Source organism: Onychomys torridus, unplaced genomic scaffold (assembly GCF_903995425.1).
Source record: "Onychomys torridus unplaced genomic scaffold, mOncTor1.1, whole genome shotgun sequence".
NCBI classification, from domain to species: domain Eukaryota; kingdom Metazoa; phylum Chordata; class Mammalia; order Rodentia; family Cricetidae; genus Onychomys; species Onychomys torridus.
In genome coordinates this window covers 60,985-77,119 of record NW_023411717.1, presented here as the reverse complement: position 1 = coordinate 77,119, position 16,135 = coordinate 60,985, and the positions used below count along the sequence as shown (strand labels likewise).

General features: G+C 39.9%; 2 gene segments (V, D, J or C); both read right to left on the bottom strand.

The window, feature by feature from the left end:
- Positions 1-2,950: 2,950 nt before the first annotated feature.
- Positions 2,951-8,201, bottom strand: LOC118575294. The segment is given in 3 exon segments: positions 2,951-3,006; positions 7,703-8,053; positions 8,156-8,201. Coding segments are annotated over 3 exon segments (453 nt in total).
- A 7,113-nt stretch (positions 8,202-15,314) lies between these two features.
- LOC118575293 lies at positions 15,315-15,877 on the bottom strand. The segment is given in 2 exon segments: positions 15,315-15,727; positions 15,832-15,877. Coding segments are annotated over 2 exon segments (459 nt in total).
- Between the last annotated feature and the right edge of the window lie 258 nt (positions 15,878-16,135).

Here is a 16,135-nt window from a genome sequence, read left to right as displayed (position 1 = left end):
AGTAATGCATTCAATCTTGACCTCTATCACAGCTATTGTTTTCTCTTTAAGAAATAAAAAGGAGAGATGCTGGTGCATGTATGTCCTTGTACTCACAGATAAGCTTTGGAGAAACTCAAAGTATTAAACACTCACTGTTGTGTCTTCAAAGGGAGAGATGTATAAATTATTTTCTTCCCAGAAGTCTGTTAGCGGACAAGGCTAACAGCCTCATGTCCTTTGTACTATCTTTGTGGCCATGACCATACTAGATCCTCCCCCAGAACAACATCATGAACTGGTTATCTCAGTTAATTCATAGAGCCTATCTGTATGTAAGATGTCATTTGTATGTTACAAAGTGTTTCAAAATACTCATGTGTTAAACTTTTTGTGCATATGGGATTGAGATAATTATCATCAGGAAACTTTTTATTTCCCTAAATTTGTCCTGTGCTTAAATGTTTCTAAAATAAACTACTCTAGAAGTTTGAACCTAAATCCACTACTGTGGAACTGAACTACCTCCTTGCCTCCTTTAGACTGATAGTTACTCTTCTGGCTATGGTGGTCTAGGAGTCCCAAAAATTGTGGCTATGTGGGTGGATAAATAATTGTTGTGTTTAATAGGCTTTACTACTGGGTATGACTACTGATTTCTCTTTTTCTGTGGCAACTTTTATAGCATGTTCTGATACTTTGAAAGCTAGTATTCGATGAGGAGGAATCAATTTGGCTCCCTCTCAATTCCTCTGATCCTTGTGCTCAAAGTGTGTAGTGTTTCTATAAGAGGATCTTACCTTGACATTCTCAGAGGAATTGAAAGGTGATGAAAATATCCTTAGGGCATGGACAACTTATCAGATTCCATACCCACAAAATAGAGTGACTTGTCGTTCCCAGAAATGAGCTGCCAATCATAGGTCCTCAGACATGGGTAGGGCTTCAGAAATCTTTCTCCCATCCATACTGGAATTTTGGCCACCTTCTCTGTTGTAGATAGTGTATAAAAAGCCACTGTTCCTCTGAAACCAAGTGTCCAAAGGTTGTGTCACATCTGGAATGTCATCCTTTCCCAGCAGCACTCCTTCCCACCCTGTGGCTGTTAAATTATTTCCATTTCTTCTTCTGTGATATTACCTAAGCCTTTGGTTGGACAGGTAATAAAGACGACCTATGTATTTACATTATACTGTCTTCCCTGTGAGAAATGACTCCTGATATTTCAAGAACAATGAAGGAAAACTCTAATAACAGCACATGAATATTTCTGGCTAATTCACAAAGGAGATCCACCATCTTAAGACAGCAACATTTACTACCTTATATAGACCTGAGGCTTATAAAATCCACATATGCAGCCGTCCTTGAATCTCTCTCAGGTCCCAGGTTAAACTTTGAACAATTTAAACAGAGACAGCAGACTGCAGTCTGGCCTCCTGGGATGATTAGAGATTTACAGAGGAAAGATATTGCCTATCTACATCAATTTTTTATTTTTTTATTATTATTATTATTATTATTTTTTACTAAAGATGACATAACTACCAACCAAACTTAATGATAGTGTTTTCTTGCTCTGCTCCCTTGAGCTGCCCTAAAAGGCAAGTTCTTTGGTATAGGAATGGGCTCAATAGCTATTAATAAATCAAGACTGTCTTCTTTTGTTATGGAAATGGAGCTTCATTGGAGGTCAGTCCTGGTAAACAAATGTTTATAGAAGTTGGTTCCCAGCATGTCTAAACTTCAATTATGCTACAAACTTTTGTAACAAGCAGGTTCGCTATACTACTCATCATACACTCAGATTAGTGGCAGCCTTCCTTTGCTAAATTCTACTTTGTGTAAAAAATTTCCTAAGTAGGTTGATATTGAATCCTTCATACCATCAATTTTATCACTTCAATAATGTTCTCCTGTATCACTGCTGAGTGCTCAAAGTCACATGGTGTCAGAACTTTGACCAGGTGTGAGTCAATACAGTATACAGTATCCCTGACACATTTGAAAAAAACAAACAAACAAAAAACTTATCTGATCCAGGTAAACAGCAATGTAAACTAAAGTGTTACTGTGTGTGTGTGTGTGTGTGTGTGTGTGTGTGTGTGTGTGTGTGTGTGTGTTTTACGTGTCACTGTACCATGCCTTTGAGCACCTGTAAATATTCAGTTATTGGGGTATATGTGTGTTTTACCTTCAAATGTTCACATTCTTTGTGAGGAACCCAAGCAGACCTAAGGCAGGCACATTTGTCTGTGGTTGATTGTAGTCTACAGTGGCGGCTCTGCAGGCCAACACTTCCCAGCACAGTTGTCTTCTCCGTCTTTTCATTCTCCGTTGTAAGCCTGTAGACCATTACATTGTTCATGTTCTATGACAGCATGACAGAGACTGATGTTACTGTTTCTAATACATAATTTCAGAATTGTTTGTGGAAGTTCAAAACATTTATTTAGGGATGTGTTATAATAACTATAGGTTTTATACCACATTGATGATACTATTCAATGTTTCATCTCCTTTTCATGTGGCTTCTCTGTCACAGCACTTAGACTATTTCATCAAAGAACAGAGATCAATTTTCTATGTGTCTCACCATGAACCTCACAATTGTAGTCAAAGAGCAAGGGCAGGGTATTTTCTCTCTTGCTGTCTGGGCACAACAGAACTACCTAACCTCAGGGTTTCAGACACCCTCAGGATGTAGTTTTCACACTGTGTTTCTCACACAGTAATATGTGGCTGTGTCTTCATTCTTGAGGCCACTGATCTGCAGGTATGCAGTGCTGACAGAGGTGTCCAAAGAAAAGACAAACCGACCTTTGAAGTCCTCAGCATATGTTGGATTCCCAGTGTTGGTGTTGATCCAGCCCATCCACTTCAGGCCCTGTCCTGGTGCCTGCCTCACCCAGTGCATTGCATAGTCTGTGAAGGTGTACCCTGAAGGTTTGCAGGAGATCTTCACTGACTGTCAAGGCTGCTTCAGCTCAGGTCCGGACTGCACAAGTTGATCCTGTGCTTGGATACCTGTGGAGAGAACATGGGAAAATGAGGGGTCACAGAACTACCTCAGTTTCCTCTGCAACTCTGGGATCTGCTGTCTTACTTTGGGAAGCTGCCAGCAGGAAAAGGAGTCTCCACACCTACTCCATGTGGTATGATATTGGGGTACAGTAGTTTCTTGAGACAAATCAGGTACTCCCTTGCTGGTGAGGGAGGAGAATCTCAGACTTCTAATCTAAAGGTTTTGCATAGGGCTGATTTGCATATGACTAGGCAGTGAATAAAATCAGATATACAATCTAATATACAAGGATCTGTATCCCTTTCAGGGTCTGATGTTCATGTCTTCAGGTGAGTTGTGTTGTCCCTCTAGGCCTTAGCTTGACCTAGGTTTGCACCTTGATGTCCTCACTCATGTGCATTCTCGCAGATTGATCCTGTCTAACATGGAAACAGAGGCCTATACCTCCCATTCATCATGTTCCTGACCTATTCAGTGGTCAGACTCAGTGATTTTATCCTTTCCAGGGGAGACAGCTCTCTGCACACTGAGACCTCTGCAGCAGTCCTTCCTTGACTATTGCTTCTAACTGCATGCTGTTCTTGAACTGTTAGGGTCCTCTGCATTCCCATATCATTGTCTAACCATTCTTGATGAGGCAGGTAGACATAAAGCTCATTTTTTTAATTAATTAATTTATTAATTTATTTATTTATTTATTTTACTTACATACTTATCTATCTATATATCCATCTATCTATATCTATCTATCTATCTATCTATCTATCTATCTATCTATTTCTTTCTTTATTTTGTTTTTTCAACACAGGGTTTCTCTGTCTAGCTTTGTGCCTTTCTTGGGACTCACTTGGTAGCCCAGGCTGGCCTCCAACTCATAGAGATCCGCCTTGCTCTACCTCCCAAATTCAGAGATTAAACGTGTGTGCCACAACTGCCTGGCTCATTTATATTTAAAATAATGAAGTATGTGTCTCTCTTTACATAAGTCACTTAATAAAAGTTACAGATTTGAGAAAGTATGAGGGTATATGGGGAAATTTGGAGAAAATTATGTATTTATATTAATATAAAAATTAAAGATTAATATAATAAAAATGATAAAGCAAACTTTGGAAGAGATAACTCCTCTAGCCTCCTTGATCACCCACCCTCATGTTCTTTACCCACAAAAAGAAAAAGGCACATAATTAGGATAATAAGAACTTGAAAACAAAACTTATTTTCAGAATAAATCAACTTATGTGAAAAGACTTAAATGAAAATATAAAATCTAGGTTTATTTTTGTAGTATTGTAACTGACAATAAATCTGTGCTAAAATATGAAGAAATTCAAACACAGACAATCCATCCTGAATAAATTGAAACCTCATGAAAAGCTTTATTCATTTTTATCTCATTTCTCCTCTTTTACAATCCAAACTTAACTGCACACCATTACTGGATTCTGATTCTACCTACTTTCATATTTGATTCTTGTAATGAAATACAAAGAGCAACAATATCTTGAGTGATTGAAACATACAGAGACTGACATCATCAGAAGCAGAGTTATGAACAGCATTGGAGGGGATTGAAACTAGGGAAGTCTTGCATCTGACTTAAATTGAAGCAGTGTTGTCTGAATGTGGATGTTACTATGTGCTGATAGTGTGGACTGAGGACAGGCAATTATAGCAGGGTGCAAAACAAAAACAGTGGAGTGAGACAGGAAATGAAACAAATGAGTACAAGTGTGCTATGCACGTAGACCAGACTTTTGTGCTGCACCATCCATGTTCTTGTAGCACAAAAAATGCTTTTTGTCAAAGTAAATCAACAATTGCCAGCTTTCAAGTCCTGCAGTTTGTTCTGCACACTGGGCAAGGAGAGGAAGTCAAGGCTGACTGGAAGTCCTTTGTGGCCTTCTGTGCACCTGGCTCCAGGTTCCAATATAAACCATAGAGATATGGGGCCTCCTGATGAATCACTGGCTCCCTGAAGTTTGCTGGTCTCACTCTGATGGTCAGAACATCACGTTGACTCCCTTTACATAAAACATCTTGTCAGGGAAAAAGTCCTGTCTCAAAGTCATGGCATGATTTGGACTTGAGAAAGATGAGATTGCAGAATTAAATAATTTTCTGATATTTTCAGATTATGACTTGAAATCATGTCTTTCTTTTCTTCTGCTCTTGACATGTGGATAAGCATAGGTGACTTCTTATGGAGAGTGAAACTGTTGGATAACCAGAAACATTTAGATGTAGCCCTTGTCAGATACTGATGGGGTAGGGCAGGCATGGCTCTGTGTGAGATCTTATGATCAATCAATTCCTTTTGTGATGTTAATAGATTCTTGGTCTGAGTGCATACAGAGGTGTCATAATCAGTGACAGAGCCAAAGTGTTGGTCTTAGATGTGTTTGAATATGTATCACCAAGGACAAGAAATAGGAAATTTTAGTTTCTGGTGTCCTCTGTGCTTCTGTCTATCTCACTGTGGAAACATCTCAGAGCCTCATTGAGAATCACATATATGTTTTCCTCATGAAAGTATGCAGATGTATGGCAATTTATGGAAATAGAACATATGTTTAGTCATTCAAGATCTAATGATTTCTGCAGTAGATTGTCATAGCTTATAAGGCAATGACAATCTGTATATCAATTGTAATACACTTTCCAAACTTTGGTATTTTATGGAAACCACAATGAGGCAAATTGATGGAGCAAACGTTAACTCTTGGTTTTGAGTATTTATCCTCTTTCTACAAGCCCACTTAGTGTTCCCTTTAATTCTGTGTGTGTGTGTGTGTGCGCGCGCGTGTGTGTGTGTGTGTGTGTGTGTGTGTGTGTGTGTGTGTGTGTGTGTGTTTAAGATTTGTGGATGTGTACAGTTGTGGACATAGGTTAGGGTGCTTGTGCGTATAAACAAATATAAAGTCTAGAGGTAGATTTTGAGTGTCTTTCATCTACCACCTGATAAGCCATCCTTAAAATAGAGTTTCCAACTGAACATGATATTCATCAATTAAGCCTAAATGAATTCTCTATAAACTTCAATGATCCACTTGTCTGTCCCCAGTGTTGGAAGTATAGACACCAGCTGCCAACCCCAGCATGCTACTTGGATACTCGGGTTCCCAATTTGAGTTTCTTGCATATACAACTACTTTGTCAACTGAGCTGTCTTCCCAACCCCCAATTTTCTTTCTTTTAGGGCATTTGTGATTGAACCCACGGCCTAAAATATACTAGGTATGCAGTGTGTTACTGAGGAATATCATTGCCCTCACTTGTCACTCATGTTGAACATGAAATCATTTCTGCAGTACCTTTCCTGTGACCGTGTGGAAATGACATTAGGAACAGATGAAGAATAGTTCAAAATGCTAAGTTTAATATGACAAACATAGAGGTGTTATCATATACAGTGTAGATAGTTTCCTTGCATATGATAATTTAATTTCTCTGAATAAACCCCAAGACATAACATCGTTATGTTGCACAGCAATTCCCCCCTAATTTATTAGCACCTTCCTTATTAATCACTTGTCACCACAGATTAACGGTGCTGGTTATGGCCTGGAGAAAAGGTCGTGAGCTACGGCCACACTGCCTGGTAGCAGGGAGCACTATTAGGAGGAAGTGGGGGGAGATGAACAGACCTGGGAAGAGCACATACAGAAGACAGAGAGAAAGATGGTGGGGGGAGCAGAGCAGAGAGAGAGGGGGTGGGGTCTGAGTCAGAGCTCTTTAAGACACAGATGGGCTTACAGAGCCACACCACACAAGCACAGATTGTGTGACCACATGTAAGTGATCACCAGTGCACACTGATGACATGGGATGCAAGACACTTTGCTTAACTTCTGAAATGTGCAAGTGCAGTCATGCAGCTGGAGTGAGAGCAGAATTCTAACAAGTCTCTGTTTGTTCATATATGCATGTTGTGTTCTAAAAACACGGTTTCCTTGTTGTTGTCCAGAAATCACGGTTCTGCGAATCATTATACCCCCTCTTCTGCATAGATTGATGAACAGTGGAGGGAGAGGTGTCTGTATAGATTCTGATGACAACAGAAATTTATGTTTTTTATTTTTTAGGTAGGGATATTTCACTTCTCATGATTTTTTTAAAAGTGATAAGTTTCTACAGATTTCTATGATCAACCAGGATAAAATTCATGGAGTCATAAAGTGAATTAGCTAAAATCATAGCTGGGTTGCATTTTCACCTGAATTGCACATGCCTCAGGGAGAGGAGGGGGAGGATTCAGACAAACAAGGGTTTATGATCTAATGATCTTGGCCACATACTCATCTTGGTTTTCACCTAAACCTCTGTGCTATTATACTCCAAAATTCTGATCAAACTCTGCTTGAAATGTGAAAAGGCGGAGGAGTGCCCATGGGTTTCCTTTTCATGTAGTTCCAGTGACCAAAGTGGGGCACTTCATGTTCACAAAGCTGTCAGTTGGCATTATGATCATGGGATATTGTGTCTCAATTTTTTTTTAAATATGGAGAACATGTAATATTTTAAGGACAGTGGATCCATTCAGAACATGTACGTAGAGAGAATTTAAGGGAAAGTAAGAAAAAGTGCAGCCCAGGTCCCTGAGAGGAGTGCTTAATGGAATGTTATTGACATAAAATCCTGGGGAAAGCCTTTTTTTCTGTGTGCTGTGCGCCCCCTGGAGCCCATGAGCAGCCTCACAGTGAGTTTTATGTCTGGGTGTACACTGATGTCCTCTCACTGTGTCTCTAGCACAGTAGTAAGTGGCGGTGTCCTCAGATCTCACACTGCTCATTTGCAGGTACAGTGTGTTCTTGGCATTGTCTCTGGAGATGGTGAATCGGTCCTTCAGGGATGGTGCATAGTTTGTGGTACCACCACCTGGATTAATTTCTCCAACCCACTCCAGCCCCTTCCCTGGAGCCTGTCTGATCCAGTTCATCCAGGAGTCACTGAATGTGAATCCAGAGGCTGCACAGGAGAGTCTCAGGGATCCCCCAGGCTGTATCAGGCCACCCCCAGTCTCCACCAGCTTTACTTCACACTGGACACCTGCAAAAACAGAGAATCCTATTAGCATTCTGCCATAAAGACTCACTCTGTTTCCTGCTCATGTCCATTAACACACTCAGTATCTGCTTCTCCATGAATTACCTTTTAAAAGAGCAACAAGGAAAACCCAAATCAGCCCCAAATCCATGGTGTGCTCTGTGTTCAGTGCTGATCACTGAGTGGGGAGACCTGGGAATCCAGGGCTGATCGCTTTTGCCTGAGCTTCAGGGTCAGTGCTGGTGGTTTTCAAGAGAAGAGAGAGGCCTCATTTGCATGTCTTCTTGCTATATAACAAGTTTTGTAGCTGGTGCTAATGGATGACATGTTCTATTTTCTAAATGTGTTGGAGTCTGGTAATAAAGACAGTGGTGGGAAAATTTTGTATATGATACTAAGTTATTTTTCTTGGCACACACTCATTATCATCTATTTCATTTAATATACACAAACAAAAGATGCATTTATAGTTAATTTTAACTATTTCTTCATGTCCTGTTATAAATGGTGGTAACATCGCTTTGTTAATGCTCTAGAGCTCTTCTGTTTTACTATGTGCACTTCACACTGATGGACTTAGCACTGCTTTAGTCAGCTCCAGTGCTTAGTGTCACTGCTCAGGATTTTGGGAACTCCTTTACATTTTGTTAATTAATTACCTTTTTTCATTTATTTTACAAACCAACCACAGTCTCCCCTCCCTCCTCTCTTGCCTTTCCCTCCCCAGCCTCCCTTCTACCATCATCCACTTCTCCATACAGAAAAGTGCTGGCTACTCCTGGGAGTCAACCATGACTTGAAAACAAGTTGAGGCAGGGCTAATCTCTCACTGCATCAAGGATGGGCAAGTAATCCCAGCATGGGGGATAACAGAACTTCCTTTCTGTGACAAGATCTTGTGACAGCACTGAATTCTAGTGATCATCTAGGAAACTTGAGATGCCTGTACTGAATTTACCAGGTTGAGCTGAATCCCCAGGGGATTCTTGGCCCTGAAGAAGATATGAATGGAGGGGAGGAGCTGGGGGGAAAGCAGGGGCAGAGCGGGAGGGGGAAGGACAGGGGAACCATGGCTGATATGTGAAATTTAAGCACAAATATAATTAAAAAATAAACATGAAAATATTTAAAAAGCAATTTAAAAGGGAGTTAAAACAGCTTTCTAGTTGTCTCCAGTTGGTGGGTTCCTAGATTGTGTGTTGACCATCAGTATGGCAGGAATGAGGTGTCTGCAAGCAGCACATTAAGCTGCATGGTGGATTTGCTAACACACACACACACACACACACACACACACACACACACAAGTGGTTTCTGGGCTACACACTGATTTGATAGAAGCATAGAACCACTCTTTCTAAGAGTTAATGGTGGCTCACAGAGCTAGTGGTAAATGTACCATTGCCATATTGGGAAGATGAGGTGGGCAGAGCCACCAGCCAAAGATGCTACTTTAGCCCTATTAATGCTGCAGTTTAAAACAGTAGAATCACAATAAGACATATTCAAATGAAACAAGACTTTAAATGCTTTGACCTGGAATGGCTAACCACTACAGTTTCCATTTCTTCAATACAGATGATAAAGGTGGGATTTTTATTTCAAATGTGTTTAATTGTACATACTACTTTTTTGAACCAGAAATAATGATGAAACAGTATGTTCATTGGTTGCACTTCTGTTTCCACACTGTGTTCATAAATCAAACAGAAGATAACTAATTATTGTATGAAATAATTATTTGCTCATTAATGACTCTTAAAAACCAAATGTTTAACAATAGTGATAGTGTGGAAATTCACTATTGACATGTACTGTATCTTCTCATGATTATACTTGAACAAAATACATGCATATGATTACTGTATTGATAGTACATGTGTCCTCAGCACATGAGCATGATGGTTTTCCTTTTTCTTTAGTTTAATTTATTTTTTAAAGTATTTCTCTCTTAACACTTTGCAGATTTTCACTATGTATCTACCATTCCACTTTCATGTTCTTTCTGTCACTTAGCAGTAAAAACAGAAATGGTACAAAAAACACAAAAACATCCAATGCAGTCCATGATGTGTTGTCAAACTCCTGATTGTGTACCTTGCCTGAGTGTGACTGACATACCTGGTGTCACTCCACTATAGAAAACTGTCTTTCCCCCAGTGCTGTCAATAGTGTATGGCTTCCTTGCTGAGAGTGAGACTTGTGCCCACTTCCCCTCCTCCACGTGTGGATTTTGTCTGGCTTTCACATCTAAGGTCTTGTTATTGCTGCTGTGAAAATCATCTTTCCAAAATTCAGGAAGTGAAGAAGAGGAGTGGAATTGGCAAACTACTTGCTCAATTGGCTTTTTAATTTTTTAATTAAAAATTTTTCTTTATTCATTTTACAAAGCAATCAAAGGACCCCCTGTTCCCTCCTCCCTCCCTGCCTGCTTGCTTCCCCTATCCCATTCCACCTCCCTCCACAAAGAGGCAAGTCCTCTCGTGGGAAGGTACATCCAGTAGAGACAAGTCCAGGCCCTTTCACCTGCCTCAAGGCTTCACAAGGAGTCCCATCGTAGGTAATGGACTCCAAAAATCCTGCTCATGCACCAGGGATAGATTCTGATCCTAATGCCAAGGGAGCCTCCAAAGCAGATCAAGCTACACAGTTGTCTTGCCATGCAGAGTGCCTAGTATATTCCCATGCTGGCTCCACAGCCATTGATCCGACGTTCATGAGTTCCTCCTAGTTTGGTGTGGTCATCTCTGCAGGTTTCCCCATTTTGATCAATTGCTCATAAAATCCTCCTTCTCTCTTTTTGAAAGGATTCTTGAAGCATTGCCTTGTGCTTGTCTGTGGGTTTCTGCATCTGATTACTTCAGTAATTGGAGAGAAGCTCTCTGATGACAAGGTATTCACAGATCTGATCACTGGGGTAAGCCAGGTCAGTATTTCTAGTAGTCCAAGCTAGGGTCATCCTTGGGGATTTCTGGCAACCTCCCTAGCACCAGGCTTTTCTCTTTCACCATGATACCTCCCTCAATCATGATATGTTTTTCATTGATTTCCCACTCCATCCCTGTTCCAGCTCCACCATCCCATTCCCTTATGTTCTCATCCCCTATCACCTTCTCTCCACTGAACACCCCTCATTCCCAGTTTACTCATGGAGATCTCATCTATTTCCCTTTCCCAAGGCAAACCATGCATCTGTCTTTGAGTCTTCCTTGATAGCTAGCTCCTCTGGAGGTGTAGGTTGTGGCCTGGTTATCCTTTGCTTTACATCTAGTATCCACTTATGAGTGGGTACATACCATTTTTGTCTTTCTGAGTCTATGTTACCTCACTCAGGATGATATTTTCTAGTTCCATTCATTTCCCTGCAAATTTCATGATGTCATAATTTTTCTCTGCTCTGTAGTACTCCATTGTGTATATATACCACATTATCTTAATCCATTTTTTTGGAAGGGCAATTTACGTTGTTTCCAGTTTCTGGCTATTAAAAACCATGCTGCAATGAACATAATTGAACATGTGTCCCTGTGGTATGGTTGAGCATTCCTTAGGTATTTTCCCAAGAGTGGTATAGTTGGCTCTTGAGGAACATTGATTCCCAATTTTCTGAGAAACTGCCACACTGATTTCCAAAATGGCTGTACAAGTTTGCACACCCCCACCCTTGGAGGAGTGTTCCCCTGATTCACATCTACTCCTACATAAGCTGTCTGCAGTGCTTTTGATCTTAGCCATTCTGACAAGTGTCATTGGTATCTCAGAGTCATTTTGACTTTTTAGGTAAAGGAGTAAAACTTAACTCTCTGGGCCAGTGAAAAAGGGAAAAACACAGAGACACTTATTCAGGCTCTCTCTATATCCTACTATCTTTATTTTTCCCTTTCTTGCTTATATGCCTCAACACAATCTTTCAGAGAATATAAAAATTAAAACATGACTACTACTTTCTATTTATCAAGTGAATGATTATAATGAATACAGGTAAAAAACAATGTTTCTCATTTCCCTTATATAATTTACCATTTTAAATATAATGGGAGAAAAACAAATTTTCCCCAAGAAATCACATACATCTGCATCCAAATAACTTGTTAAAGATTAATAATGTTAAGTAAGCAAGGTATTTTTTCAGCTAGTTCTCTTACCTGCAGTCTACACGTTACAATTACAAAGAAAGGATCAAGCATTTTATTATTTATTAAAATGTAATCAAACAAATTCTTAAAAGAATCACATAGCAAAACTTTTATATATGAAAACAATCATTAATTTCTACTTAAAATCCACCTGGCATATACCCATTCATCAGTAGTATTTTTTCTTAATTAAATCTTATCAGAATGCTGAGGGAAGAAATGGGTGTATGGAATTATAAATCTCAGTTGTTGCCCAACCTCTCCTAGCAAGAAAGGCATGTCAGATAGTAGTAGTCAACTGCCTTTGTTCTTGTGCTTGACCTCAACAATTCCCTCACTCAACTATTAAAATTCTGACTTTCTAAACATTTAAGCCAGAATTTCTACATGAAAGCAATTAACAAAAATATCTTAACCTTACTTTACAAGCAATCTACATGTCTAAATACATTCTAAGGGTGGTTATTGCATCATTAATCTGCTCCAGTAGCAATGCTTGGAAAGAAGACCATCACTATCATTGTAAAGAGCAGACACAGTGCACAGTGAGGTGCTAGAAACCCCCTTTGTGTTTTCATATAACTCATAGTTTAGGAGGGATGTGGTGGCCATGAGAGCCATAAGCAGAGCTATGCTCAATAACAGAATGAGGTCCTGTGGACATGTGGTTCTTGGGGTTCTGCCTTTCCAAGGCTCCCTTGAAGAAGCTTTGCTGCCAACCAAGCCTTGTTCTATGAGTTCCAGTGCAGCCTGTAGGTCCTCTTCCCTGTCTGTTGACACTTCATGTGGTCACAGTATCTGTGAGTTCATGTGTGCATCTGTCATGTTGTGTTCTAAAACACGATTTCCTTGATGCTGTCCATAAATTGTGGTTCTGACAGTCATTAAACCCCCCTCTGCATAGATCCATGAGCACTGAAAGGAAGGGGTGAAACGGACAGCCCATTTAGGAACGAACATGCCAAAGTTCATTGAGTTGTGGATTTGATGTTGTTATTCTTAAACACAGCAGGATACTGAACAGACCTTTTGGAGAGCTGACTAATCTCTGCTGTCAATTTCAAGTTCTGTCACATGATCCTGTCCCTTTAATATAATCTCATCTTAAAATAGAAACTTTCTGCTCCCATAAGTTGCCTCTTGTGGAACCTGCTTCAATATACACTGTGGACCATCAAATGTGATAGAAAACCATTTTTTATGGACAGATCTTGGTCCACTTACCTCAACCCTCCTTCATTAAGCTAACATTGTGACTCATGTCCTGCTGTACCTGAGAACTGTCACCTTCTCTTCCAGCCAACATATTGCTGATTGCTTGCTATCTGCCCAAACTGCAGTCCCTTCAGGGACTGTGGAAGTGTTACTTTGAATGAGAATACCATACCACAAATAAGATGATAGCTTTGAATACTTGTTTCATTATTGGTGGAACTGTTTGGGAAGGATTAGAAGGTGTGGCCTTGTTGGAGAAAGTTTGTCATTTGGGAAAATTTTCAGGATTTTAAAGACTCATGCTATTTTAGAGACTTCTGCTTCCTGATTATAAATCAATTTTGAGACTGTGTTCCATTTCATTTTGCTCATCTTTTAGTCATCATTAATAAACTATGACAAAACAGAGTTATCATTTCCAACCATTTTCCCTCAAGTTTTGATATCATTGATAAAGTGTTATCATTTTTAATCATTAGCCATATAACCCAAGTTTTAAGAATGAAGAGGCAAATGACAGTCTGTTTTCACCTGATAGCTTTTGTAGCTACAAGGACACTAGAACAAAACAAAACCTCTTAGCCAACCTGGGTATAATGACATGTCACATTCAGTGTATTATTAACTCTTAATGGTGAGAGTGCCCAAGACAAATCCTCAAGCTAAAGCTGCTGCAATTGTTTTTCAAATTCTGGCATAATACAATGTTAATCCTAACATTCTGTTGTTTCTTGTTCATATGTCAACACAATGGCTCTGTATGTGCTAACTTTTCTAAGAAAGTGAGGTCCTGACATTTCATTTTTTTAAGTCATTGTTCCACTCCATTCATTGCTCATCAATATAAGTCTCTGTAGGGCTGAGGTAACTTCAGCTACTCTAACTTGTTGTTGTATGCTACATGATTATCTGAGTGTACACTGGAAAAGACTTGCAATCTGATCTGTTGCCAAGTCCTCTACCCCATTGAATCTTGTTAACTTTTTAAAGTTTACTTTGTTTTGAATGTTGTGTTCATAAGTAAACACAAGAACAGGGGTCTTTATGTGTGTCACAACCTCCAATTCTTGAGGAAGACCTTCAAGTAGATAAGGTATCTCCCCCAAAACAAGAGGGTAGTATGTTCAGGAATTTCCTGGGGAAGCTTAGAAGCAGTACTCATGGGAGAAGGCATAAATGATTCATCAGAAACTTTCCATCAATCCAATATCCCCAAACTGTACAAATATTAAGTTTCCCAAGTATGCAAAAGTTGGTGATGAATACCACCACAGGAGGCACAGAGGGCATCATGTAGCTCAGCTTTGCAGGATCTTTGGCAAGCAGCTGTGATGGCTTAATGACTTCTGTCTTTTCCACCAGATATGGCTGTGCCAGGAGTTCTTACTTCTCTTGATGCTTGATTGAAACAATCAGTTTCTACAAAATTCCACTATGAACAGAGATGAAAGTCAAGAAGTAATAAGCTGAATTAGCCAAACGCACAGCTGTGTCTCAACTGAACTTGAAATGCAGTGTTCAGGAAGAAGAGGAGCAGTTGTAGACCTGCTAGGATTTACAATATAAGAATCATAAATGTTCACCCCATAATCCTCTTTGTTTTCCCTTAAACTTATGTACTATTCTAATAAAAAAAAATCTGATCAAGGCTTTGCCTGGAAAATGAAAATACTCAGAATGTTCATGGATTTCCTTATCATGTAATTCCAGTCACCAAAGCTGTCAGTTGGTATTTTGTTCATGGGATATTATTCCTCAATTTTCTTTTTTAAATAACAGAAGAAAACATGTAATGTTTTGAGGATATTAGATATCTTCAAAATATTCATGTAGAGAGAATTTCAGGGAAACTGTAAGAAAAATGTAGCCCCGACATCTGAGAGGAGTGTTTAATCTAGTCCTATCCACATAAACTACTGGTGGGAGCCTGTTTTCTGTGTGCTGTGCACCCCCTGGTGGCCCAGAGCAGCGTCACAGTGAGGTTTGTGTCTGGATTCACACTGAAGTCCAATCACTGTGTATCCAGCACAGTAGTAAGTGGCGGTGTCCTCAGATCTCACACTGCTCATTTGCAAGTACAGTGTGTTCTTGGCATTGTCTCTGGAGATGGTGAATCGGTCCTTCAGGGACGGTGCATAGTTGATTTGACTGCTATCTTTATTAATATCTCCAACCCACTCCAGCCCCTTCCCTGGAGCCTGTCTGATCCAGTTCATCCAGGAGTCGCTGAATGTGAATCCAGAGGCTGCACAAGAGAGTCTCAGGGATCCCCCAGTCTGTATCAGGCTACCCCCAGATTCTACCAGCTGCACTTCACACTGGACACCTGCAAAAACAGAGAATCATATTAGAGTACTGCCACAAAGACTCACTTTGATTCCTGCTCATGTCCACTAATACACTCAGTATCTCTGCTTCTTCATATATTACCTTTAAAAAGAGCAACAAGGAAAACCCACATCAGCCCCAAATCCATGGTGTGCTCTGTGTTCAGTGCTGGTCACTGATTGGGGAGACCTGGGAATCCAGGGCTGATCACTTTTGCCTGATATTCAGGGTCAGTGCTGGCCTGGTTTTCAAGAGAAGAGAGAGGCATCATTTGCATGTCTTCTTGCTATACAACAAGTTTTGTAGCTGGTGCTGAGAGATGACATGTTCTATTTTCTAAATGTTCTGCGGGAGTCTGGTAATAAAGACAATGATAGGAAAATTTTGTATATGATACTAAGGTGTT